Raw genomic sequence first — 27,108 nt, 5'->3', positions numbered from 1 at the left:
ATTCTTTCGTTTAAAGGCCAAACGTCTAAGACTGGCCGGCAACCAATATACACACCTTATTTTTAGATTTTATCTTTTAAATTTGTAAAATAAATATGGACCATATTACTGAAAACTTACAAAACAAAGAAAAAACCAGCACGCCACCGTCCAAACACAGCAACTTAAATCATTTTGACGAACTCCTCCCCGCCTTTGGCCTCCCGCTTCCTGCACCTTGTACCCTTGACGCTTGCGCGCAGCCGGAGCCGCCGCGCTCAGAGGGGTGGCGCTGCCGAGCGCCGGTGCGCCGTCGCCATGGTAACCGCAGAAGCCCGGGCCTAGGGAGCGGTGAGTGCGGGTCGGAGGGTCGCGGGTCCGGGGTCCGAGGGGCCTGGGGTGGGCTCTCCGCATGGGCGTGGAAGAGAATGGGCATCTCCCCTCCACGCTGCTCGGCAGGGGCTGGAGGGGAGTGGGCCTCAACCGCGGCGTCCTCAGTCTTTGCCTTTGCCCCGAGCTTTGCGTAGCCGGTCACGCTCCGCGGGCGGTCCCTCGGGCTTCAGGCGGAAAGGCGAACTATGGTGCCCAGAAATGACCGGTACCCCCTCCGCCCCACCTCCGTGTTCTCGCACTGGGGCTGCCACTGTCTGTATCCTCGGGTCTTCCCTTTGTTTAATCCTGGGAGCCCAGGGCCGCCCTTTGAGGCCTTTCCCTTGAGCTGGGACTTAAAATCCTTAAGGGACTACATTTTTTGAAGAAAAAATTTAATTGGCTTAAAAGGCCCTTAAGATCTGTTCCTCTACCACAACTTCATAGTGTCTTGTCTGCCTTCCTTGCCTTTTGTTTATGCTAATCCCATTACTTGGATTGCCCTTTTCTCCTTTTAAGACTCCTGCTCTTCGATACTGAAGTGTCCCCTCTTCTGCGAAGCCTTTCCGGGACCTCCCCACTCGGGAGTCTAATTTAGAGGTCCAGCCTCTTTACTCTCCAAGCACCCTTTGCTTATGTCCATTATGCCCCTTATCTCACTCTGTCATTGCTGATTTACTTGTGTCTTTCCCACCAGACTGGGATGCCTGTGGAGTAGGGACCTATGTGATTTTCTATTATTAGTGCCTTAGCAGCCTCAAAAGAATTCACACTTAGTAGTTAAAATTCACACTAATTCAGTAAGGCAGAACTATTCTCAATTCACAATTGAGGAGAGTAAGTTCAGAAAAGTCGCATATTTAATAAAATAAATACAAGAATCAGGACTAAAGCATGGGTCTTCTGACTCACAGTCATTCTGCCTTCAGAGTTCCAGCCCTCCCTCTCCCCTCTCCATGCTCATTTTCTATGTGAACTGTTGGTTATATGTAGTGGGGTTGCAATTTTGATTCATGTTATAACTGTTCTGGGCAAAGAAAGTATCTATCCATACAGTAAATATTATAGGTATAGTAAGAATTAGAACTTAAAACTGAGAATTAAAAAAAGTTTATTGTTTTAACAACAACACAAATAAACCCACTATATATTAAACACAAGTTACATATTTCTCATGGGAAAAACTGTTTTCTAAAACAAAAATGTTAGTGAGTTAAGTTTTTTCAATATCTAGAATGTTGATAAAAGGAAGAAAGGAAAAGCTACCTTAGTATGATCACCTTGTTACAACTTTTATTCACAGTAAAAATACTTTAAAATATTCTAAATCTTCTATGTTATAAGAAGAAAAAACCCATAGAAAATAGAATTCTTTGCTCTGTCTTCAAAGGACAATATGATGAAAGGCATAGTCAGCGAAAGACCACCAAACACATGAGAGTTTACTTTTATTCTCCTAATTAGATATTGTCTTTCAAAAGTTAGGCCTAAGGATAAATGGCCTACAAGACTTCACTTTGTCCTTTTATTACAGAAAGGCTGATCCTAGTTCAGTCTAGATTTGGATTAGAACAGTCTTGGGAGCTTGACTATAGAGTGGAGTGGCTTGAGGGTTAGTCTTAATGCAGTTGTTCTCAGAGTATGGTCTGAGAATCCCTGGGGATCACTAAGACATTTTCAGGGAGTCTGCCAGTCAAACTATCTTCACATTAATTCTTCGATGTTTTTTGCCGTTGCACTTTCATTCTCTCACATGTCACAGTGGTTTGCTAGAGGCCACATGACATGTGGTATCACAATATCACACATCATTGCAGAGAATGCAGAAACAGATATGAGAATCCATCTGTCTTCTATTAAGCCAGACATTAAAGAGATGTGCAAAAATGTAAAATAATGCCACTCATCATTTTTTGTCTTTATATAGTTATTTTTTATAAGCTGTACTTTTGTGTTAACATGTAATTGTTTTAAGATGAATTAATAAATATTTTAAAGATTTCTCAGTTTTAATTTCTAATATGGTAAATACAGAAGATATAACCCTCATAAACAAACACTTTTGGTGTTCTCAATTTCTAAGAGCGTGAAGAGCCCTGAGATCATAGAATTTGAGAACTGCTGCCCTAATCATATTACTTCTGGATTGATATGGAAATTAAACTCTATTCAAGGGTGTACCAAGGGTAGCTTTTAGTATTCTGGCCTGAATCATATTCCTAGATTTGATCTAATTTATCTCCACATCTCTGAATTAACCTGTGATTAGATTGATCTCTAGATGCAGAATAATCTGTCTGTAATCAAGTGTTTGGTGGTCGTAGAGTAGAAAGTCATTTACTCAAACCCTATGTAGGAAAACTGTGTATTAAAAAAAGAAAAGAACTAATAGAATTACCATCTTGTCTTTTGCTTCATGGATGCTTTTGCTCTAGGAATGATGGTACAATGATGATGATAGGGTCCGCATACCAAGTGCTCACCATGTGCTTAGCACGTGCATCATCTGATTTATTTTAAGTCTCAGAATAATCATATAAACTAGGTTCTAGTGTTATTCCTAGCAGAGATTAGGTAAATTTCCCAGTATGATGTAGCTAATAAGTTGCAGGGTTGCATTGTGTACTCAAGTCTTTCTAACTCCAAAATCCATTGCTCTTGGATGTGAAGAAAAGCAGGGGAAATTGCAAGCCTGATGTTAAGAGTTATTGAATGCATACGACAAGCTAGGAATTGTGGTAAGTCTGAAAGTGACACAAGAGAAACAAAAGCTTGATACTTGCTCCTATCCAATTTACAGTCAAATTGAGTTGGTGTTTTAAGTACTTGAAACAAATAGAAAATAATACAATACCATATTTGGTAGATTGTATGGTATAGAATATATATAATGACCTTTGAAGTTCAGAGGAGGGAAAGGCCTGGGTACATTCTAGAGAGTAGTGAAGAAATGTTTTAGGAAGAAGGTAGGTTTATAGCTTGGCCTACGTAGGATTTTGCTAGTAGGAGTGGAGGAGAAAAAGAAAGCTATTCTAGGCCTAGCAGGAATACATCTGAAATACAAATAGAATTTTCTCAGTATCTTCAAGGTCTCATGTCTGGGCCTCTGATGGGCCAGTGAGGAAAGGCATTTCAAACACATCCTGCCTCCATTCTCTAAGGTTTGAATATAGATATCTTTAGTAGAATGTTCCAGAATATCACGATATTAGTAAGGTGACAATTTATTGTGTAGTAGTAATGGACGTTTTGAGAGTGAAAGAGGATGCTATTAAAAATCACATCAGGGCTGGGGTTTCCCTGGTGGTGCAGTGGTTAAGAATCCGCCTGCTGATGCAGGGGACACAGGTTGGAGCAGTGGTCTGGGAAGATCCCACATACCGCAGAGCAACTAAGCCTGTGCGCCACAACTGCTGAGCCTGCGCTCTAGAGCCCATGCTCCGCAACAAGAGAAGCCACCGCAATGAGAAGCCCACCCACTGCAATGAAGAGTAGCCCCCACTCACAGCAACTAGGAAAGCCTGTGCACAGCAATGAAGACCCAATGCAGCTAAAAATAAATTAAAAAAAAATCACACCAGGGGAAGAGATGTCACTGGAACTGTCCTGGGTGCATGAGGACATATGTCACCTAAGCTATAAACCACAAGCACATGCTGTCTAACTTCTGTTAGAGCCTCTCTTGTTGATTTCGTGGTAGAGTTTACTTAGTGGTTATTCAAGACTAATATTTCTTCACACTGTGGGTTGCAACCCATTAGTGGGTCATGAAATCAATTTAGTGGGTGGCACCCAGCCTTAAAAAATAGATGGGATTAAAAACATCAGTATGTTACATGTAGTAAGGATAAATGATATTTTGTTAAATTATATGTATGCAAATATACCCATAAATGCAATGTGCCCAAGATAAAAATGTCCATTACTACTGAAAAATTAATTCTTTGGTTACCCTATTAATAGACATTATATATGTTTACATGTATAATTAAAACATGATATGACAAACTATTATATGCTATGTATTATAATTGAAGTAATATATATGTATTTGGACAGGACATCTACCTCATGGTCTAAATGAGCTGTGCAAGCTCTAGGTATCAGGCTTGCAATCCAGTGAGAAGGAATTACACTTTTCTAGAAGTTACATACTATCAATACATGTCTACTTACATCTTGTTGTTTACTACTTGGACATATGGCCACACCATATTACAAGAGTGCCTGGGAAATAGTTTTATTCCAATATAAATATTGGTTAAAAAAAGTATGGTTAAAAGAAAAGAGGGAGGGAGATTAGATTTTGAGAAAGAACTAATTATCTGAGTGCTCTACTTACCAGGGGCCCACATGATTAGGGAGGCTGGATGAGCAGGAACCAGGGGAGCTCTGGGGGGCTCACACCACAAGAACCACAGCATGTTCTCATAGGAGGAAGTTCTAACAGTACACTGTTGCTGTCACTTGTGTTGAATGTCCTTCAAGTAGCCTCATGTCCTTGTGGCCCATGTTCAAGAGTCAAGATCCTGTTTTTTTTATATGTAGAAGCTAAAAAAAAACCAAACTCATAGATGCAGAGAACAGATTAGTAGTTGCCAGAGGCAGGTGTAGGGGGTGGGTGAAATAAATGAAGGTGGTCAAAAGGACTTCCAGTTGCAAGATAAATACCTTCTGGGGAAGTACTGTACAGCATAGTGACTATAGTTAACAATATTGTATTGCATTGAATACAATATTGTATTTGAAAGTTGCTAAGAGATTAGATCTTAAATGTTTTCATCACAGGAAAAAACTATTTTGTAACTATGTGAGGTGATGGATATTAACTAAACGTAATCATTTTGCAATATATACATATATCAAATCATTATGTTGTACACCTTAAACTAATACAGTGTTATATGTCAACAACAACAAAAATAATACAATGATTAACAACAACAAAAAGTCAGGATCCTGGGACTTAGTAGCTGATTAGCTGAACCTAACTTACGTGCCTGCTCCCAAGCTTGTGCTGAGATGGAGAGAAGTAGGATCGTGCCTCTCTGGCTTCTGTAGTGGGGAGTTAGCTTTATCTTCCATTAGAAGAATTTTTTAAAATGGAGATTGGGATTCTTTAAGGAAGTGAGTGTGTGTGTGTTTATGTGTACAGGGATGTGTGTTGGGAGGGTGGATAGTGGATGTCAGGCACTCAAAGGATTATAAGTTTCCTCTATATTCATTCTGTAAAATGAAGGGATTGACTAAAACAGTCTCAAAGATAAGATTTGGACCAAATTTTATGGTGGAGTCATGATTGATTGGCTAACTCAACTCCCATCCCCAACCCCATCTACCTTGCTTGCTTCCGTTATTGAGGCAGGAAAATCAAGAAACTTTTTTTTTCCTTCTCTTAAATATAAGGAAACAATCTGGCCTTTGAGATGTAACTGGAAGTTTGTTGGGTCTTGTTAGGAAAGTTTTTTTTTTCACTTTCCTCTTTAAAGGGATGAATGCCACTAGTGTCCTCAGGGGGATTCCCCCCTTTTACTGCTATAAATGCAGACGTGATGCCAGGAATTATGACAGTCATCTTGTCACCATTAGGCAACAGCCATGACGATGAAAGTCTTATGAACTGTGATAGAATAGAAAAATAGAGCTTAGATCTATATTTTTGAGCTGCTGAACCATCTCCACCTTTAAACTTCCTGCTATGTGAGAAAAATCATCTCCTACTTTTAAAAGTCAATCCTATTATTTTTCTATTATTTGCAATCAGAGAATTCCTAACTTCAACAGATTATAAGTATTATACACATTTAGTGATGGTAGAGATTAATATAGGGCTATGGTATAAAGAGATATTATTTTGTCTAACTAGATTTCCATTCCTTCTGAATTGTGAATGACCAAATCTTGCCAATTCTTTATGGCACAGCTTAAATGCCATATTCTTTACTAGAAATGTGATTCCCTTTATCCCATTCCCTGCATTTTTACCCACCCCCTCAACACTATCCTGAATCTTGTGTTCAATCTTGCTTTTCTTCTTCTTTTTAAAAGTGTTATTGTACCTACTTATATTCCTAAAAAGTCTATTTTAACTTAATTTTTATTATTTTAATTTTTTTCCTTGTTGGTTATTTTAAATATAGCAGTGTGTACATGTCAATCCCAAACTCCCTAACTGTCCTTCCCCCTATCCCTCCCCCTTGGTAACCATAATTTTAATTGCTTTGAACTTTACAAAAATATATCTTGGTATATTTAATCTTTTGGATTTACTTTTTTCAGCTAATACTGTATTGCTAATATTCATTTATATCGTTGTGTGCCTTAGTTATTTATAGCTGTATAACAAACTATCCTCAAAGTTGATATCTTAAAATAGTACATTCAGTATCTTACAGTTTCTCTGGGTTAAGAATCAGGGCACAGCTTAGCTGGATCTTTTACTTCAGGGTCTCTCACGAGGCTGCAGTCAAGGCGTTGCCTGGGACCACAGTCATCTCAAAGTTCAACTGGAGCAGATCCACTTCCAAACTCATTCAGTGGTTGGTGGCAGAATTAAATTCCTCACTGGCTATTGTACAGTATATTACTGTAATTTCTTCATTTTAACTACCATATACAATTTTGTGTGAATATGCCACAGTTTATGCTCCTGTTCATAGGCATTGTTTTCTTTTTCCTGCCCAGGATTTTTGCTTTTATGAACAGCTACAAACATTTTTGTACACATGAGGGAACCATGCTACTCTTCTCTGAATCATCCCCAATTTAATATGTGTTCTGACAGAGTGAGTACTATTAAGACTTACTTGATTAACTTTACCAGGACTTAATCTGGTCCCTTCTGAACTCCCATAGCACTTCATCTTTTATGATTCTTAGCACTTGTCACCATTTATTACACTTATTTTGTACATGTCATATTTTCTCCTTTGTAATAGTAAGTTGTTAAGGGCAGGAAATAAATTTGATTTTTCTTGGTAATTTACATAGTGCCTATACAGCACTTAGTATATTCGTGGGCTTTCAGTAAGTATTACTGAGTGAATGAATTCTGTCTAAATGTCAGTGCCTGATTTTTAAGTTCTTAATAATCTGGCTTCAGTGATCCAGCTGTATTTCTCACTTCTCCCCACCACGGACCCTTGTTTAGGCAGGTGAGCCTCTTTAACATTCTCTTTCAATCTTTTCCTAATGAATCTCACCCAGGTTGATATTTCTCCTGTTCCTACTGAATTTACTGTTTACATCATTCAGCATTTTAGTATATATTCAGGCAGTGTGTTGGTACACAATAAACTTTATTGATTGAATGGATGCAGTATCTTATTTTATAACTGGTTTATTTTGAACCAGTTAAGTACTTTCATTTCATTCAGTTGACTGAATGTCAGTTGAGTGATCAAACAAATAAATAAACAAATAATGATTTGTTTGAGTAGATTTCTATTACTTTTTTTGGTCTCAGGTATTTTTGGAGTTAATGGAGTCAGAAGGACCCCCAGAGTCAGAGAGTTCAGAAAAATCAATATTTTTCTCACAGCAAGAAGAAGAGGAAGAAGATGATAATGAAGAAGAAGAAGAATCCAAAGAAGCAGAGGAAACTGCCACCATTAATCCCCTCTTACCCCCTGCTCTCACAGGGGATGTAGAAGGTTTGCAGAAGATTTTTGAGGATCCTGAGAACCCTCACCATGAACAGGCCATGCAGCTACTCTTGGAAGAAGACATTGTTGGGAGAAATTTGTTGTATGCAGCTTGCATGGCTGGGCAAAGTGATGTGATTAGAGCTTTAGCCAAATATGGTGTGGATCTGAATGAGAAAACCACCAGAGGTATTTCGTCTTTTTTCTCTTATCAATATTACTTATGACTACCTAAAGATGCTATGTATTATCTTTAAATTTGGATAAATTTGATGTGCCTGCTTTATATTTTGCATATGTTGTGTGTGTGTGTGTGTGTGTGTGTATACACACACATATGAATGTGTGTATATGCATGTTGATGTATTTAGTATAGCATAGTAGTTAAGAACACAGAATTCACTATTTATTAGCTGTGTGACTAGGGCAAGTTACTTAATCTTTTTGTGTCTCTGTTTCATCTACAAAATGGGGATGATTGTCTTTTCTTTATAGGGTTTTCCTTATAGGTTATGAGGATTAAATATGATAATAAATATAAAGTTGGTATACAGTAAATGCTCAATAATATTATTATCTCTTTCCTTTGAAGATTTATTTTTTGTAGTCATTATCCAATTAACTCTTTAAATTCAGTCACTTGTTTTTTCAGATTGCAAATATAAAACATGCTCATTGTAGAAAATAAAACAATGATCTTTAGCAAATGGGGACTATACATTTTCTTCATGCTCACATGGAACAATTTAAAAAATTGATATGTTAGGCCATAAAGGAAGTGTCTACAAATATCAAAGAATCCGTAGCATGCAGTCTGTGGTCTCTGACCACAATAAAATAAAATTAGAAAATAGTAACAAAAAGATAACTGAAAATCCCTATAAGTTTGGAAACAAAAACATACTTTAACTTATCTGTTGGTGACAAAAGATATAATAGAAATTATGAAATATTTAAGTGGCAACAGGATCTAGTTATGTCAGAACTTGTGGAATAAAACTAAAATTAAAATTCTAATTGAATGCATATATTAGAATATAAGAAATATTGAAAATTAGAAAGCAATGTATTTAACTCAAGGAATTAGAAAAAGAACAACTGAAAATCCAAAGAAAGAAGAAGAGAAAATAATAGAGTAAAATAATGACATTGAAAATAAAGAAACAATAGAGAGGGAATTCCCTGGTGGTCCAGTGGTTAGTACTCCACTCTTCCACTGCAGGTGTCCCAGGTTCATTCTGACCCCTTGTTGACTAAGATCCCTGATCCTGCAAGCTGTACAGTGCAGCCAAAAAAACCCACCAAAAAACAAACAAACAAACAAAAAACCACAATAGAATCAACAAAACCAAAATCTGGTTTAGTGAAAAAGAGTTGAAAAACCTTTGATAATATTGATAGTTTTTGATATGTGATATAAGAAAGAGCATAAACAACATTTGGAATTTTAAAAATGAAGCATTCACACAGGAAAAACTAAGATTTAAAAAATTCCTAGAAAGTATCATAAACAACTTCATGACAGTACATTTGAAAACTTGGATGAAATGGACAATTTTCCAATAAAATATAAATTACCAAAATTGATTCAAGAAAAAACTAGGAACTTGACTAGAGCAATAGTTATTTAAAAAAATTGAATAAGTAGTCAAAATCTGCCTCATTGTCCCACCCCCACCTAATTTCAAACTCAAATGTTTTAAAAGGTAAGGTTTACTACACTTGTAGGGAAAAAGTAATGTCTAGCTGATACAAAGGTTCCAGAGAATGTAAAGAGAGTTGGAAAACTACTTAACTTATTTTATGAGAGATAACTTTTATAGCAAAACTAGTTAAGGACAGCACTAGAAAGGAAAATTATAGGCCAGTCATTTATTAACACAGATGCAAACATCTTAAATAAAATATTAACAAATTGAATCTAAGATTGTGTGTTAAAACATTTATTGGACTAGGTTGGGTTTATCCCATTAATGCAGGATGGTTTTAACATTAGAAAAAAATGTTAGTATAATTCACTACATTAAAAGATTAAATAAACAAAACCACATGATCATATCAATAGATGTAGAAAAGTCTTTTGAAAGAAAATGCAGCACTTGTTCATGATGAAAGCTTTTAGGGAAATAGGAACAGAAGAAACCTTTCTTAAGGCTATTGAGAACCTGAAGCAAACTTACCTAGTATTGAATCTTACCTATGACTTGGGCAAATTATATAACCTTTCCATGCTACAGTTTCTTCACCCCAAAAATGGGACTGATAGTAATATCTAATATCATACTACATAAAAGAAAATGAGAGCCCCAAATCAATATCTGACAGTGTGCCTCTAGTACTATTCAAGGAAGGTGGTGTTCTGACTAATTGATATGAGTATTGCCATCCTCTTGTTAGGTATTTTCCAGTGTGTGGATATAGGTGTACAGTCTTTCAAGTTTGATGATGTGCTCTAAGATAATCCATTTCTTCATTCTGATATCATGCTTGCCATGAAATCTTGTTTAGCAGAGGTTGAAGGTGCATCCTGCTTGCTTCTTGCTGCTTATAGTAAAATGGAAAGGAAAGAAATTGAGAGAACTGGTAAATTAAAAGGAACCAGGACTTGATGATTTGGGAAATTCTAAGCTTATTAGGCATTCCATGAAGATGATTTTATAATGGAAAGTATGCATGAACTGGCAAACCTAATTGTACCAATTTGGCAATTATTATTTTAATCATTATAATATAATGAATTACATTACAGTTTACCAGTAAATTTCTTGTTTGGTTGGTATTGACTCAGTTCCCATGAGCTTGTTCATGTGGGAGAACAGATCAATTCAGGGTTTTTTGCATTTTTTTGTGTGTGAGAACATTTACGTTCTACTCTCAGCAAATTTCAGTTATACAATATAGTTATTAACTATAGTCATCATGTTATACATCAGGTCCTCAGACCTTTTTCATCTTGTAACTGAAAGTTTGTACTCTTTTACCAACCCCTCCCTGTTTACCCCACCCCTCAAGCCCCTGGTAACCACTTTTCTACTCTGTTTCCATGGGTTTAGCTTATAATTTTTATTTTAGATTCCACATATAAGTGATACCATGCTGTATTTGGCTTTTTCTATCTGGCTTATTTCACTTAGTATAATGCCTTTGAGGTTCATCCACGTTGTCACAAATGACAGAATTTTCTTTTTTTTTTTAAAGGATGATAATTGTGTGCGTATATGTGAACACTATTAATTTTTGGAACATAAGAAGCCATTGGCCTAAAATTAAGGGACTTCTGGTTGAAGAACTGCAGGTAGATATCTCTAAAGTAAGAAGATGTATGCCATTTATTTGTGGATGATACTCAGATGGATAGGAAGGAAAATGATTTTCCAGGTGATTGATGGATCACATTTGCTTTCAGGATTTCCTTTCATTTTAAATACTGAAGAATTGGACACTTTTGATCCAAAGGGAGGAGAATGAAACAGTTCTTACAGTTTCAGCTCTCTGTACTACTGACTTCTGGTGTATTGGGAAGTACCTTTTTTTCTGTTTGAGCCAAGGACAGGTGTGTGCAGTTTGCAGTTTATTGATGGTGGAACCTCCTCTGGTTCTGGCAAGGCTTTGGTCTCTAAACCTGGCCATACTCAAACAGGCATGATCAGAACTAATTACTGTTTTAAACTCTGTCTTTCCATACAATCAGCAAACATTTGTTAAGGATGGAGGACTAGCTAGGTCTTGTGCTGGGAACTTGGGAAAGATGAATGAATTCAACAAACTTGGACAAGTTCACAGTTTAGCAGAAAACAGATGTGTAAATAGATAATTAATATACAGTGGGACAAGGTACAGTGATAGCTCAGAGGAGAGATTAGTCAACTTTACGTGGAAGTGTTGGACATGGTCAAGGAAGGCTTCACAGAGGAGGCGCTATATTGAATCTTTTTTTTGGCTGCACCACGCAGCATGCGGGATCTTAGTTGCCTGACCAGGGATCGAACCCGCGCCCCCTGCAGTGGAAGCGCGGGATCTTAACCACTGGACTGCCACGGAAGTCCAATATATTGAATCTTGAAGAATGACCAAGAGTTTACCAGACAAAGGAGGTTGAAGGATTGGTCATGGCAGGCAGTATAGTAACAGATTTTAGTGTTACAATATTGTTGTTATTCTGGTGTACTTACCCACTATTTTAGGTAATGAAATACTGGCCTTTTTATAGGTATAATAGTTTTATTTGGTATTTAAAAAATATGAAATCAGAGTCATTTATGGGTTGAGAATAATTTCAATGATTTAATTGCTCAGTGTATATAAAAAGACAAACTGAAGATTACAAACTTAAACGGTCCATATTGTGGTATTACAAAATTTCTATTGTAAGAATAATTCTTAAGTTCACAAACTTCCCAAACAAGTACAATGTGAATCTCATAGTTTTGAAATTGATCAGGAAACTGAAATGGAATCTCTCTCTGTATATGTGGAAACTAAAAAAGACAAATATGAACCAGCAATGTTTTCTTTGGCGATAAAGATTACAACTTACTCTCAATAAAAAGATTGCAGTTCTATCAAAAAAGCAAAAAGCTGTTCGGAGATATCTCTCTCTTTTAAAATTAGAGTTGAGGTAATTCGAAGGAAAATATTTGGTATTGGTTTATAACTACTTCCAACTAATGTTGAGTGAGAAAAACTTCAGTAGCTGAAAAAATTTGTACAGAAATATCCTGTTGATACCATTGACACACTTAAAAAATCAAATAATGTTTTATTTGCAATTTTCATGATTATAGTTTCTTCATTTTTATAGTATTTGTGTTTTTTTAAATTAATTAATTAATTAGTTTTTGGCTGCATTGGGTCTTCGTTGCTGCGTGGGCTTTCTCTAGTTGTGGTGAGTGGGGGCTACTCTTCGTTGTGGTGCATGGGCTTCACATTGCAGTGGCTTCTATTGTTGCAGAGCACAGGCTCTAGGCACGCGGGCTTCAGTAGTTGTGGCATGTGGGCTCAGTAGCTGTGGCGCAAGGGCTTAGTTGCTTTGCAGCATATGGGATCTTCCCGGACCAGGGCTCGAGCCCGTGTCCCCTGCATTGGCAGGCGGATTCTTAACCACGGTACCACCAGGGAAGTCCCTAGTATTTGTTTTATAATCTTTAATTTTGATTTGTTTTATCTGACAATTTATATTGCTAATAGAATGACAATATATACTTAATATTCCTATTTGGTAGTTATGCTTTTATCTGATATCTTATGCTTATACATTTTTGTATTTAAAGTGTATTAGTGGGCTTCCCTGGTGGCACCACGGTTAAGAATCCACCTGCCAATGCAGGGAGCACGGGTTTGAGCCCTGGTCTGGGAAGATCCCACATGCCATGGAGCAACTAAGCCCATGTGCCACAACTACTGAGCCCGTGTGCCACAACTACTGAAGCCCGCATGCCTAGAGCCTGTGCTCCACAACAAGAGAAGCCACCGCAATGAGAAGCCCGTGCACTGCAACAAAGAGTAGCCCTCGCTCACCACAACTAGAGGAAGCCTGCATGCAACAATGAAGACCCAACGCAGCCAAAAAATAAATAAAAAGTAAATAAATAAATAAAAAATAAAGTGTATTAGTTACACTAATTAAAAAATGAATTCTGAACTCAGTTTTACAAAATACCAGTATTAATGCTAAGTAAATATAAAATTTATACTTCTATTTTTTATTTTGCTACTGTAATTACTGTATCAGTCAGAAAAAAGCAGCATATGCAAAGTTGTAGAGACGTGAAACAACAGGATTTGGGGAATTCAAAGAGTCTGGTACTGCTGGTGGTACGCAGATTGTGAAAAATATTCTAGGTAGGTGAGTATTTTGTTCCATGGCCTATTACTTGTTTGTGACTATCATCATCGGAGTTTTTGGATTTTGACCTTATTAATGACCTTCATCAATTTATAGCAACCTTGAGAAAAGTACTTATCCTCTCCATGCTTTTGTTTCCTCATCTATAAATGAGAAAAATACTCGTGCCTACGTCATAGGATTGTAGTGAGGATTAAATGAGTTGATACTTGTGAAGCACACACAACAGTGCCTGCATAGAGGAAAAAGATTACTTTTCTTCTTGTCTGATCTTTTGCCTTACTGTGAACTGTCTACTCAGTTGACTCTCTCTATTTAGTAACCAGTAGTCTTCCACAAAGAAATTATTTTTCTCTTTGAACCAATCCCAATTTTTCAGAATTCCATTTATGGTCCCTTTCTTCCTACTGGGATTTCTAAATGTAGCCTTCTGTATCTCCCTTCTGGGATCAAATACTCATTGCCAATATTATGGGAGAACTTTAGGAAAATCCCCTTCTTGTCTGGATGCTTTTGAAATCATCTTATTTAAATGTTCTTCTTTTCCTGGGAAGGCTATGGGGTTCATATAGTACAAAGATCTGTGTGTTTTCTTCTAGAAAACACACCATCTCTCACGAGGGGAAAAAGAAAACATACAATGGTTTTTTTAAACCCATGGTTTAAACCCTTAGGTTTTAAATTCCTTGGTCAAAGCCTGTGTCTGTTTAGAAAGCATGTTTTCTTGTTTTTAAACTATGTATATTAAAAAATAGGAAAAAAAATTTAGATGTTATTGCTGACCTGGCCTGTAACTTCAGCCTTGAGAAAAGCAATATCAGGACCCAGAATATCTCATTTGGAATGGCCTCCTGCTCCTGCTATTGCAGTGTCTTTTCCGTAGATAGTGTCCCCCTCTCCCAGCAAACCAGGGGCCCTGGGCCGTTTGGCTGAAGAAATGCATCTTCGGAAGGCAGGAACAATGAGGGTTGGTATCTGGGTATTTCTTGGCCCTCCATTTTGTAGGGGCTAAAGCCATGGTCACATTCTTGGGCCAGTCTTTATCTCTTGGTGTTCTGAAATGTCTCACTGTTGTAACATTAAAAAAAAGAGTTGGGCCAAAGAGGGGAGGTAATTCCACTTTTGGCTGACCCTGGAGTAGCTTACTTCATGCTCCTTTTGATTCCTTATTAATTCTTTATTATCCCTTCTGGTTGTGATAGCCTCAAGACAAAGATAGTTTACAACTTGGTCTGAGACCCAGGACTGTGGGAATGTGGTAAATAGGGAGCCAAGGGGGAGGTTTCTGGAAGGAAGTGGAGGAGTCCTTGCTCTCTCTTTCCCTACTCTAACCAGTGGCAAACATTTGAGTGCTATTTCCTTTTCCTTATAAACCTTTTATTTGGCAACAGATCTGGGTTTGATTTTGCTTTGGCTGCTTACTACCAGTGTGGCCTTGGGCAAGGTATAGTCTTTCTGATCTGCACTTTCCTCTGTATCCTTTAATGGGGCTGATAATACCTACCTCATAGTGTTAGTGGAAGGATTAAATGAAGTAGTAGCCCATAAAGTACCTAGTACTTAATACATTTAATACATGCTAGTTCATTCTTCTGCTCAACTCTTCTTGTGGTACTGCATGCCTCTTTGGCCAAGTTAAGTGAATCACAAATGTATCCTCGTGGGTAAGTTAAAACAATCAGTTTTGACTTGATTTTTTTTTTTTTTTTTTTTTTTTTTGTGGTACGCGGGCCTCTCACTGTCGTGGCCTCTCCCGTCGCGGAGCACAGGCTCCGGACGCGCAGGCTCGGCAGCCATGGCTCACAGGCCCAGCCGCTCCGCGGCATGTGGGATCTTCCCGGACCGGGGCACGAACCCGTGTCCCCTGCATCGGCAGGCGGACTCTCAACCACTGCGCCACCAGGGGAGCCCTGACTTGATTTTTTTAAACCAGTCTGAAAACATTTTAAAGATGCTGCCCATGTTTTTCACCTTTACAATTATATCTCATGGTAGTTGCCTCAGTAAATCTTAGAAATAACTTTCTAATTGGATAGGTCATAATTTCCATTTTAATTCAAATGATTAATTTCCAAACCAAAGGCATACCAGTTGTAGTAATTTGTATGATTGTGTTAGCAATAATAGAGTAATTAGAGTTGATGCAGATTCCTTAGGCTAAAGTCATAGGTCTAATTGTGTTCCAGTAGATGACTGTTAGGGAGATTGCCATCTTCCTTAAGAAGATGTTGAAGAGCTCAGAGTTCAGATTGCCTGTGTTGGTGCCTTGTGTTCATCATTTATTGGCTGTGTTCCTTGGGCAAGTTTAGCTTCTCTGGACCTCTGTTTCCTTATCTGTAAAATAGGGATTATAATAGTTCTGACCTCATGGGGTTTTTATGAACTAAATGAATTTACTGTATGTAAAGCACTTAGAATAGTGCCTAGCCTGTAGTAATTGTTCAATACCTGATTGCCATTGTGATCTTCTAGTCCATAAAATAGCCTAAAACAGCGCAGTCTTCTTGACCTGACCATCCTCATTCTATTTGTTAGGTTACACACTCCTACACTGTGCTGCAGCCTGGGGTCGTTTGGAAACTTTGAAAGCACTGGTGGAATTGGATGTTGATATAGAATCTCTGAACTTCCAGGAAGAGCGAGCTCGAGATGTTGCTGCTCGGTATTCCCAGACTGAGTGTGTTGAGTTCCTGGACTGGGCAGGTAAGGAGCTCACAAGGTAGAGAAAGTAGAAAGTAGAAAACTGACTCAAGTTACAGGGTTATAGGCTATGTATTTAACAAAGCAAAGAGGTGATTAACATTTTCACCTTCTATCAAGATGTTTTATTTGTAGGCCTAACCATAGTCACTGGTGGTGATAATATGTGAAATCTGCCTTTTTTGTTGTTGTTGTTGTTGCTATTTTGCTATTGGCCTAAAACATTGTACTTAATAGAAACTATATTGGTTGGAAGCTGGTTGATTTATCACCTTCTAACAATTTCACCAATAATTTTCTATAAGAATATGTGTATAAAATATGTTCAAGGCCATTTTCTGAGAGACCTAGGCAGAGTGGACCATTTCTTAAATGTTTAAAAAAAATGGCATACTTGAGGAATATATTTGATTCCCCAGGTAGAAACAATTGTAATAATTTAAAATGGTTTGCTAGGCAAAATTAATCTATGGTGGTAGAAGTCAGAATAGCAGGTATCACTGTGGCATGAGGGGGACTTCTGGGGCATAATATTTTTTTCTTAATTTGGTTGCTGTTTACAGGGTGTGCTCATTTGTGAAAATTCACTGAGCTGTACACTTACAAATTTTGCACTTTTCTATATGTATGTTATGCTTTAATCAAAGGTCAAAAAACTATGTACTGTTTTGAGTTTCACTAATATTTTTCTTGCATCATTTCCATAATCCTGTAGAATAGAGCTTAGAGATTTCATGAAGATATACCTGTGTAATTATGTAGGCATACAAACATTGGTTAAAAAACTAGTACTAAGGAAGTTCATGGCATTCATTTTACGTAGTTACCTGCATTGTGTTTTTTTAGCAAGCATTTATTAAATGCCCACTATGAGCATAGCACCGTTGTGGTACAATTAATTGTTCCTGCCCTCTGGACATTTGTTAGGCGAGGGATGATAACCTGTAGACACACTCTAGAGTTAAATAACGATATCAGAAAGACTATAATTAAGGGTTAAAAGAGGCAGAGCAGGTGGTACATGCTGTGGGGTGGTCAGAGAACATGAAATCAGAGCATGGTGGAGTTGAGGTGGGCCTTGAAGAAAGGGTGGGATTTTCATACACAGTGTAAGGGGAAAGGGTGTGAGCAAAATCTTATGAATGAAAGTGACATGTTGGGGAAAAAGTGATGAGATTGCCTTACTAGAATAGCAAGTCATAATTTACACAGCTAGGCTACAGCACAGGCAGAAGTACATGGGCTTTTGAATCAGATTGCTTGAGTTTAAATACTGGTGTCTCTACTTGAAACCTATGTGACCTTGGACAAAATACTTAAATTCTTTATACTTCAGTCTTAATTTCCAGAAAAGGGAGCCAATAATAGTTCTTACCTCTTGCGGGCGTCATTGTGAGAATGAGATGAGAAGATATTAAGCACTTAGCACAACGCCTGGTATGTGATCACACTCGAAGAATGATACAACTATTATTACAGTCAGATTATACTCCCAAATGTCAGGCTAAGGTGATTTCATTTCTGTAGCTGTTGGAAGCCACTGAAAGATTTTACGTAGACGAGGAAGAGGTTTAGAGTGATATTTAGGAAGATTCATATGGCAGCCATAAGGAGCTTGCTTATTAGTAAAATGAGAAGGATACTGGGAGAATTAATAGAAGTAAGGAAATTGAGGGAAGGTAGCATATTCAGAAAGAAAAAGATGAGTTATACTTTGTAGATTATTTTATACGTAATTGTCCACTTGTATTGAATATTTTCTAGGGGCATTATTTCTGTCAATACCTTAGATTTTGTGATTTTATATATATATATATGCAAAAAAAAATAGTGAAGAATTTAATTGATCCCTTCATGAATAGTTATTGTAGGTGAAATTCACATTATATAATTTAAAATCCTTTTTTTTTAAACACCTTTATTGGAGTATAATTGCTTTACAATGGTGTGTTAGTTTCTGCTTTATAACAAAGTTAATCAGTTATACATATACATATGTTCCCATATCTCTTCTCTCTTGCGTCTCCCTCCCTTCCACCCTCCCTATCCCACCCCTCTATGTGGTCACAAAGCACCGAGCTGATCTCCCTGTGCTATGCGGCTGCTTCCCACTAGCTATCTATTTTACATTTGGTAGTGTATATATGTCCATGCCACTCTCTCACTTTGTCACAGCTTACCCTTTCCCCTCCCCATATCCTCAAGTCCATTCTCTAGTAGGTCTGTGTCTTTATTCCCATCTTACCCCTAGGTTCTTCACGACCATTTTTTTTTCTTAGATTCCATATATATGTGTTAGCATACGGTATTTATTTTTCTCTTTCTGACTTACTTCACTCTGTATGACAGACTCTAGGTCCATCCACCTCACTACAAATAACTCAATTTCATTTCTTTTTATGGCTGAGTAATATTCCATTGTATATATGTGCCACATCTTCTTTATCCATTCATCCGATGATGGACACTTAGGTTGCTTCCATGTCCTGGCTATTGTAAATAGAGCTGCAATGAACATTTTGGTACATGACTGTTTTTGAATTATGGTTTTCTCAGGGTATATGCCCAGTAGTGGGATTGCTGGGTCATATGGTAGTTCTATTTGTAGTTTTTTAAGGAACCTCCATACTGTTCTCCATAGTAGCTGTATCAATTTACATTCCCACCAGCAGTGCAAGAGTGTTCCCTTTTCTCCACACCCTCTCCAGCATTTATTGTTTGTAGTTTTTTGTGTTTTTTTTTTGTGGTACGCGGGCCTCTCACTGCTGTGGCCTCTCCCCTTGCAGAGCACAGGCTCCGGACGCGCAGACTCAGCGGCCATGGCTCAGGGGCCCAGCCGCTCCGCGGCATGTGGGATCCTCCCGGACCGGGGCACGAACCCACGTCCCCTGCATCGGCAGGCGGACTCCCAACCACCGCGCCACCAGGGAAGCCCCTATTTAGGTCTTCTGCCCATTTTTGGATTGGGCTGTTTGTTGTTTTGTTATTGAGCTGCATGAGCTGCTTGTAAATTTTGGAGATTAATCCTTTGTCAGTTGCTTCATTTGCAAATATTTTCTCCCATTCTGAGGGTTGTCTTTTCGTCATGTTTATGGTTTCCTTTGCTATGCAAAAGCTTTTAAGTTTCATTAGGTTCCATTTGTTTACTTTTGTTTTTATTTCCATTTCTCTAGGAGGTGGGTCAAAAAGGATCTTGCTGTGATTTATGTCATAGAGCATTCTGCCTATGTTTTCCTCTAAGAGTTTGATAGTGTCTGGCCTTACAGTTAGGTCTTTAATCCATTTTGAGCTTATTTTTGTGTATGGTGTTAGGGAGTGTTCTAATCTCATACTTTTACATGTACCTGTCCAATTTTCCCAGCACCACTTATTGAAGAGGCTGTCTTTTCTCCACTGTATATTCTTGCCTCCTTTATCAAAGATATGGTGACCATATGTGCATGGGTTTATCTCTGGGCTTTCTATCCTGTTCCATTGATCTATATTTCTGTTTCTGTGCCAGTACCATGCTGTCTTGATTACTGTAGCTTTGTAGTGTAGTCTGAAGTCAGGGAGCCTGATTCCTCCAGCTCCATTTTTTGTTCTCAAGTTTGCTTTGGCTATTTGGGGTCTTTTGTGTTTCCATACAAATTGTGAAATTTTTTGTTCTAGTTCTGTGTAAAATCCATTTTTGAAGAATGACCCATGGCATTTAGAAAACACAATCCAGGAACAAATTTTGCTGTAACTTTTCTGAAAGTTTGGGGCTTATGGTGTTAAGTTTCATTGGTTTTGTTACCAAATGCAAGTCCCTGTGTCTGACATGCGGTGAGGCCAAACAATACCAAAACGTTGGAGTTTGGAGCACAGAAAGGTTTATTGCAGGGCCATGCAAGGAGATGGCTGGCTTATACCTTAAAAACCCTGAACTCCCTGAAAGCTTTCAGTAAAGCCCTTTTATAGGAAAGGTGAGGGAGGGCCATGGTTAGTTGTTGCAAACGTCTTGGTGTCAGATTCTTTGTTCTTGAGGTCAGGTCATGGTCAGGTCACGATGTTCCTGTAAACCTCCACCAAAATAAACATTATTCTGTGTTCTGACAAGGGCAAGGTCCCAAGGCTGTACTTTCATCCTCTGAGGTCCAGGCCTGGCCAAGAGGAGGGGTCCCTGCATGATCCGGTTACCCTGCCGGGGAGCGTTTGTCCAGCACCCAGTCTGAGTCCTCCCGCCAGTGCCCAGCCCCGGCTGAGGAGGCAGATCTCAGCTGGCGGAACCCTTAGGGCCAGGTCTCCAGAGCCTGCCCAGCCGTCATCACTGAGGAAGCCAGGTGCCCAGGACCCAAGTGGCCCTCTGACTCCTCAGGGCACCCAAACAGTGGCCGGGACCCATGGAGATGTCACCGCCCTTTGGTCGAAGAGGTGGGGATGGGGGAAAGATTCGTTGCTGCTTCCAGGCCTGGGCCTGGCCAGTGGGCGGCTTTGGCGAGTGCTCTGGAGCTCTGCGGGACATAGCCCTCAGCCTGTCCCTGGGCCTCCCAGCTCACCCGCCAGGCCCGAAGCCAGAGGGCCTGGAGGGCCCGAGGGAGAAGGATGCGATCCACCTCTCACTGCACTCTCTGCTATGAGGACCACTGTGAGGCTGACTGTTGGCAGAGCGGGACCTCTAACCGTCAAGCCAACGGTCATGCTAAAGGCCACGTGCCTGCCCCACTTTCCATCTCCCTCATGTCCATCTGTTTAGTTTTGGTCCTTACAGTCTTAGGGGAATTAGACCTACCATTTCCTAGTGATGAAGATAAGAAGACTATAATACTATAAACTAGTCTTCTGTTTCCAGATCAATGATGGGATTGCAAGGATTGGCGCTTCATGGTAATGTAGCTGTGAAATGTCAAAACACAAACTACGCAACATAAAATGTAACATTTGTTTAATTCAGACTGAACAAGAGTATAAACCACTTCCATTTCTTGCTCTAATGATGAGAGGTTTACGGGGCTGAGGACTCCCGACCCAAGAGACTCCTCTATACTACTGAAAATTTGACTATTAGAGATAAATTTCATTGGGTCTTCGAGGTTCGTAGACTTTTGAAGTGTTCAAGGGTCCTCCATTAATAGAGATACATATCAGTGTTCTCTTAGAGGGAATTAGTTGACAGTTCAGAGCTCTGAAGGTATGGAGCAGACATTCATGGACATGTGGGAGTAGGGTTGTGGTTAGGGAAGAGTGGAAGTAAGGAGGGGAGTGGAAAGTGGAACCATAAACAAACTTCTAATAATCCACAATAACCCAAGGCAGGCACTGTTCTCTTCTGTTATTTATAAAGACTGTAGCATTATCTATTACTGTACAAAAGATTGTTTTTTTAAAAGTTTTTTTCCCCTTATATTGATGGGAGGTATATTATAGATCTGGTATATTTTTCTGGGATTCTTCAACATGTTGTTAAGAAAATCTGTCCTAGTCTCAGACCAGTCTCTCAGCTTTTGTTTGGAAAATATGGAAACCATACTTTAAAAAAAAATTGAGGTGACTGATCAACAAAAGTGTGGAATATTTTTAAAAACTGAGGCATCTTATCAACAAAAGCTTGAAATTAAAAAAGTGTTGATACTTAATTCCTCATTTATTTTACTGAAAATGGAAACATTTATACTTTAAAAAATTAATCTGTTCCTTAGTATTTCCGTACCATTTTAACAATATGAGATGGGAAATTAAACGTCTCAGTGTGGCCATAAAATTTGCTCAGGAAACTAAGAAAAATCACAAATATTATTTAAATCAGAGATTTACTGAAACACTAAATGGAGATTCTGTTCTACAGATTGCTTAATGATTAGTAATCGAACGCACTGAAAAGGACAAAGCACTTAAACATGAAGCAGTGATCGTATACAGTCTTTCCCCATTACTTTTAGTGAGTATGGAGCCGTTTTAGCTGAATAGAAATAACTGTTCAATCCAGACTTTGTTGGAAGGTTTCCTTAAAGAACCTGGCAAAAAATTTACAAAGGATGCCAAAGAACCATTTTTGTCCTTACATGAGTTCTCGCAATAGATTTCTTGTGTAGTCTTCATAATGGACTGAGCTATATTTGCATATGGATATGTCTAGTATCCTCTGGCTCCTTCTCTTTCACTCTTCTTCCCCTTTAGTTTTTGGTGCTTGACTTTCTTAGCTGGAGGATGATGGGACACCTGATTCAGGTACTTGGTGATCATTGATGTTGTGGCCACCGGTCTGCAGAGTATTTGGTCAATGTCATAGATGGGCTGGCTTTCTAGATCATTACCAGCTGTATCTAAGGAGGCTTGTTTCTTCAGTTAAAAGGAGAAAAAAACATATTAGAGATTTTTTTATTACTATAGTTCAAATTAAATTTGTTTTCTGGATATATACACTTAAACTCCAAATACCACATGTTAGTTATTTATGCAAAGAAAAAGTTACTGTAGATGAAAGGTATAAATGCAGAAGAAATGTTCTTTTTTATATGCTTTTGTATAAGGTTATAGCGATCATTATCACCATCGGGAAACATTTAATAAGTACTTCCTGTGATTAGAGCATTCTGCTGGGAGGAATTATTTGAATATTAGTAAAATATTTTCCTTTACTAAACAACCTTAAGGTATAATGTGCTAAAGTCATAGTCATTTTATAAATATCTAATTGTTGTGAAGGTCAATGAGCTTTTAAGTTTGCCTCAAAATATGGTGTCACTGGCAAAGTGGGAAATTAGTTTAAGAGTGCTATTTTCCAGAAAGTTATACTAAAATTAGAAATTAGTTTGCAGTCCATTAAAAAAATACATACCGACTTTTGTATACTTAGCTTTCTTAGACAGATCGGGAAGGGATCTAACAAAATGTCGTTCCATATCCTTAATTTTATGGATCAGGCAGCTGAGAAAGATACAGTGACTTACCTAAGGGCCCAGACAGATACCTTCACTTCCTATGCATTCTATTCACTGTAGCTCCTACTTTCTTGGTGTGTTTCGTAACTTAATCTATCTAAAATTAATAGGTTATTTTAAGGACCTTCTAATTGAGTACACCTTTGCTGAACACCTGAGATATGCAAGAAACTGCTACATGCTGGGGATGAATGGTGGAAATTGGGGAGGTTATGAAGAAGAATAAGACATGGTTCTTTCTCTCAAAGAAGATGATAATCTTATCTTTTAAAACTCTTTGATAGTCTATAACTATTATTATTTGCATCACTAATTCACCTTTTTTTTGTGTTTCTTCCATTTCACCCACAGGTAATGAGCAGATAAAACAGACAGGATTGAAAAGAGAACTTGTACTAAAATATAAATAAGATGTAAAAGACACTGAAATATATCCATACTAGCAAAATTGCAGCATAGTTTGTTCAGAGGGTAAGGTAGACGGTGAGATGGAGAAGGCTTAACTTTCAAATGATGCGTTTCTTCTGGAAAAATCTCCCATCCAACCTTTGTCCAGGTAGTACCATCACAAATGCAGAAGCTCTCCCTGAAGAAGCAGATAAACAACAGAGGAAAAATCAGGGATAGTCCTTGAGAAGGCATCTTTCTTTCTCAAATGGAAAAAGCATTTATAGTCAAAAATTGGTTACAGAGAGAGCAGAAATGCCCTGAGTATTAGTTAACATGGTGTTCCAGTCAAAGCACTGAAGATACTTTTGCTAGTCAGCAAAATATACACTGATGATCACTGTAACATCATCAGTCATAGTGATTCAGGGATAAATTCAGTGATGTCATAGAGAACCACACTGGACTGAAAAGGTGTTGCCTAGCCAATCCCCTTGGATTTCTTAGGAACACTTTTTCTTGTTTTTTTCCAGAATAGTTTGAGCCTCTTCAGTTTTCTGAAAAACAAATACTTTACTAATATTTTGCTAGCTAATAAATTTAAATTGTAATTATCTTAATAGAATTTCATGGAAACAACTTACCTATATCCTTTCCAACCCTTTTTTTTTTTTTTACATCTTTATTGGACTATAATTGCTTTACAAATGGTGTGTTAGTTTCTGCTGTATAACAAAGTGAATCAGCTATATGTATACATATATCCTCCCAAATCCCCTATCTCTGCATCTCCCTCCCACCCTCCCTATCCCATCCCTCTAGGTGGTCACAAAGCATGGAGCTGATCTCCCTGTGCTATGCGGCTGCTTCCCACTAGCTATCTATTTTACATTTGGTAGTGTAATATGTCCATGCCACTCTCTCACTTCGTCCCAGCTTACCTTTCCCCTCCCAGTGTACTCAAGTTCATTCTCTATGTCTGTGTCTTTATTCCTGTCCTGCCCCTAGGTTCTTCAGCACCATTTTTTTTTAAGATTCCATATATATGTGTTAGCGTACAGTATTTGTTTTTCTCTTTCTGACTTATTTCACTCTGTATGATAGACTCTAGGTCCACCTCACTACAAATAACTGAATTTCGTTTCTTTTTATGGCTGAGCAAAATTCCATTGGGTATATGTGCCACATCTTCTTTATCCATTCATCGGATCTTTGTCCATCCATGTTGATGGACAGTTAGGTTGCTTCCATGTCCTGGCTATTGTAAGTAGTGCTGTAATGAACATTGTGGTGCATGACTCTTTTTGAATTGTGATTTTTTCAGGTTATATGCCCAGTAGTGAGATTGCTGGGTCATATGGTAGTTCTATTTTTAGTTTTTTAAGGAACTTCCATACTGTTCTCCATAGTGGCTGTATCAATTTACATTCCTGCCAACAGTGCAAGAGGGTTCCCTTTTCTCCACACCCCCTCCAGCATTTATTGTTTGTAGATTTTTTTTTTTTTTTTTTTTTTTGCGGTACGTGGGCCTCTCACTGTTGTGGCCTCTCCTGTTGTGGAGCACAGGCTCCGGACGCGCAGGCTCAGCGGCCATGGCTTATGGGCCTAGCCGCTCCACGGCTTGTGGGATCTTCCCAGACCGGGGCACGAACCCGTGTCCCCTGCGTCGGCAGGCAGACTCTCAACCACTGCGCCACCAGGGAAGCCCAATTGTTTGTAGATTTTTTGATGATGGCCATTCTGACTGGTATGAGGTGATACCTCATTGTAGTTTTGATTTGCATTTCTCTAATGATTACTGATGTTGAGCATCTTTTCATGTGTTTGTTAGCAATCTGTATATATTCTTTGGAGAAATGTCTATTTAGGTCTTCTAAATGTCTATTTAGTTTTGGATTGGGTTGTTCGTTTTTTTTTGATACTGAGCTGCATGAGCTGCTTGTATATTTTGGAAACTAATCCTTTGTCAGTTGCTTCGTTTGCAAATATTTTCTCCCATTCTGAGGGTTGTCTTTTCATCATGTTTACAGTTTCCTTTGCTGTGCAAAAGCTTTTAAGTTTCACTAGGTCCATTTGTTTATTTTTATTTCAATATCTCTAGGAGGTGGGTCAAAAAAGATCTGTGATTTTTGTCATAGAGTGTAATGCCTATGTTTTCCTCTAAGAATTTGTTAGTGTCTGGCCTTACATTTAGGTCTTTAATCCATTTTGAGTTTATTTTTGTGTATGGTGTTAGGGAGTGTTCTAATTTCATTCCTTTACATGTAGTTGTCCAGTTTTCCCAGCACCACTTATTGAAGAGGCTGTCTTTTCTCCATTGTGTATTCTTGCCTCCTTTATCAAGATAAGTTGACATATGTGCGTAGGTTTATCTCTGGGCTTTCTGTCCTGTTCCATTGATCTATATTTCTGTTTTTGTGCCAGTACTATACTGTCTTGATTACTGTAGCTTTGTAGTATAGTCTGAAGTCAAGGAGCCTGATTCCTCCAGCTCCGTTTTTCTTTATCAAGATTGCTTGGGCTATTCAGGATCTTTTGTGTTTCCTTACAAATTGTAAATTTTTTGTTCTAGTTCTGTGAAAAATGCCATTGGTAGTTTGATAGGGATTGCATTGAATCTGTAGATTGCTTTGGGTAGTATAGTCATTTTTACAATGTTGATTCTTCCAATCCAAGAACATGGTATATGTCTCCATCTGTTTGTATCATCTTTAATTTCTTCCATCAGTGTCTTATAGTTTTCTGCATACAGGTCTTTTGTGTCCTTGGGTAGGTTTATTCCTAGGTATTTTATTCTTTTTGTTGCAGTGGTAAATGGGAGTGTTCCCTTAATTTCTCTTTCAGATTTTTCATCATTAGTGTATAGGAATGCAAGAGATTTCTGTGCATTAATTTTGTATCCTGCAACTTTGCCAAATTCGTTGATTAGCTCTAGTAGTTTTCTGGTGGCATCTTTAGGATTCTCTATGTATAGTATCATGTTATCTGAAAACAGTGACAGTTTTATTTCTTCTTTTCCGATTTGGATTCCTTTTATTTCTTTTTTTCTCTGATTGCTGTGGCTAAAACTTCCAAAACTATGTTGAATAAGAGAGATGAGAGTGGGCAACCTTGTCTTGTTGTTGGTCTTAGGGGAAATGCTTTCAGTTTTTCACCATTGAGAACAATGTTGGCTGTGGGTTTGTCATGTATGGCCTTTATTATGTTTAGGTAAGTTCCCTCTATGCCTACTGGAGGGTTTTTATCATAAATGGGTGTTGAATTTTGTCAGAAGCTTCTTCTG

At 38.2% G+C, this 27,108-nt stretch overlaps 2 protein-coding genes across 3 annotated transcripts in view; one reads left to right on the top strand and one right to left on the bottom strand.

Annotated features, from left to right (window-relative positions):
* The first annotated feature begins 244 nt into the window (after nucleotides 1-244).
* The window catches only part of ANKRD45 (ankyrin repeat domain 45), a 56,601-nt gene continuing 29,737 nt past the window's right edge, over nucleotides 245-27,108 (top strand). The window contains exons 1-3 of one of the 2 annotated variants that reach the window (XM_032636202.1): nucleotides 245-330; nucleotides 7,814-8,180; nucleotides 16,372-16,539. In XM_032636202.1, coding sequence (XP_032492093.1) covers nucleotides 7,829-8,180; nucleotides 16,372-16,539 — 520 coding nt within the window. In that variant the 5' untranslated portion in view covers nucleotides 245-330; nucleotides 7,814-7,828. Of the gene's footprint in view, nucleotides 331-7,032; nucleotides 7,134-7,813; nucleotides 8,181-16,371; nucleotides 16,540-27,108 lie in introns of those variants that run through there. The other variant, XM_032636195.1, reaches the window with a different exon arrangement.
* Nucleotides 22,630-24,080, bottom strand: TEX50 (testis expressed 50). Its single transcript, XM_032636237.1, has 2 exons — nucleotides 23,759-24,080; nucleotides 22,630-22,844 (listed from the first exon to the last, which is right to left on the bottom strand). The coding sequence occupies exons 1-2, from the start codon at nucleotides 24,078-24,080 to the stop codon at nucleotides 22,630-22,632; spliced, it is 537 nt and encodes a 178-aa protein (XP_032492128.1).

Source organism: Phocoena sinus, chromosome 1, assembly GCF_008692025.1.
Source record: "Phocoena sinus isolate mPhoSin1 chromosome 1, mPhoSin1.pri, whole genome shotgun sequence".
In the NCBI taxonomy this organism is placed as follows: domain Eukaryota; kingdom Metazoa; phylum Chordata; class Mammalia; order Artiodactyla; family Phocoenidae; genus Phocoena; species Phocoena sinus.
Note: the sequence above shows the minus strand (reverse complement) of the source record. Positions and strands in the feature narration are given on the sequence as shown.

What these genes read in the sequence shown, in the direction of transcription:
- TEX50 (XM_032636237.1), bottom strand. Translation starts at nt 24,080, where the DNA reads ATGCCTTCTCAAGGACTATCCCTGATTTTTCCTCTGTTGTTTATCTGC. An exon ending in ATGGAAGAAACACAAAAAAA is followed by an intron (nt 22,845 to 23,758) that starts AGGTGAATTAGT and finishes TTTTCTCCTTTT; the next exon opens with AACTGAAGAAACAAGCCTCC.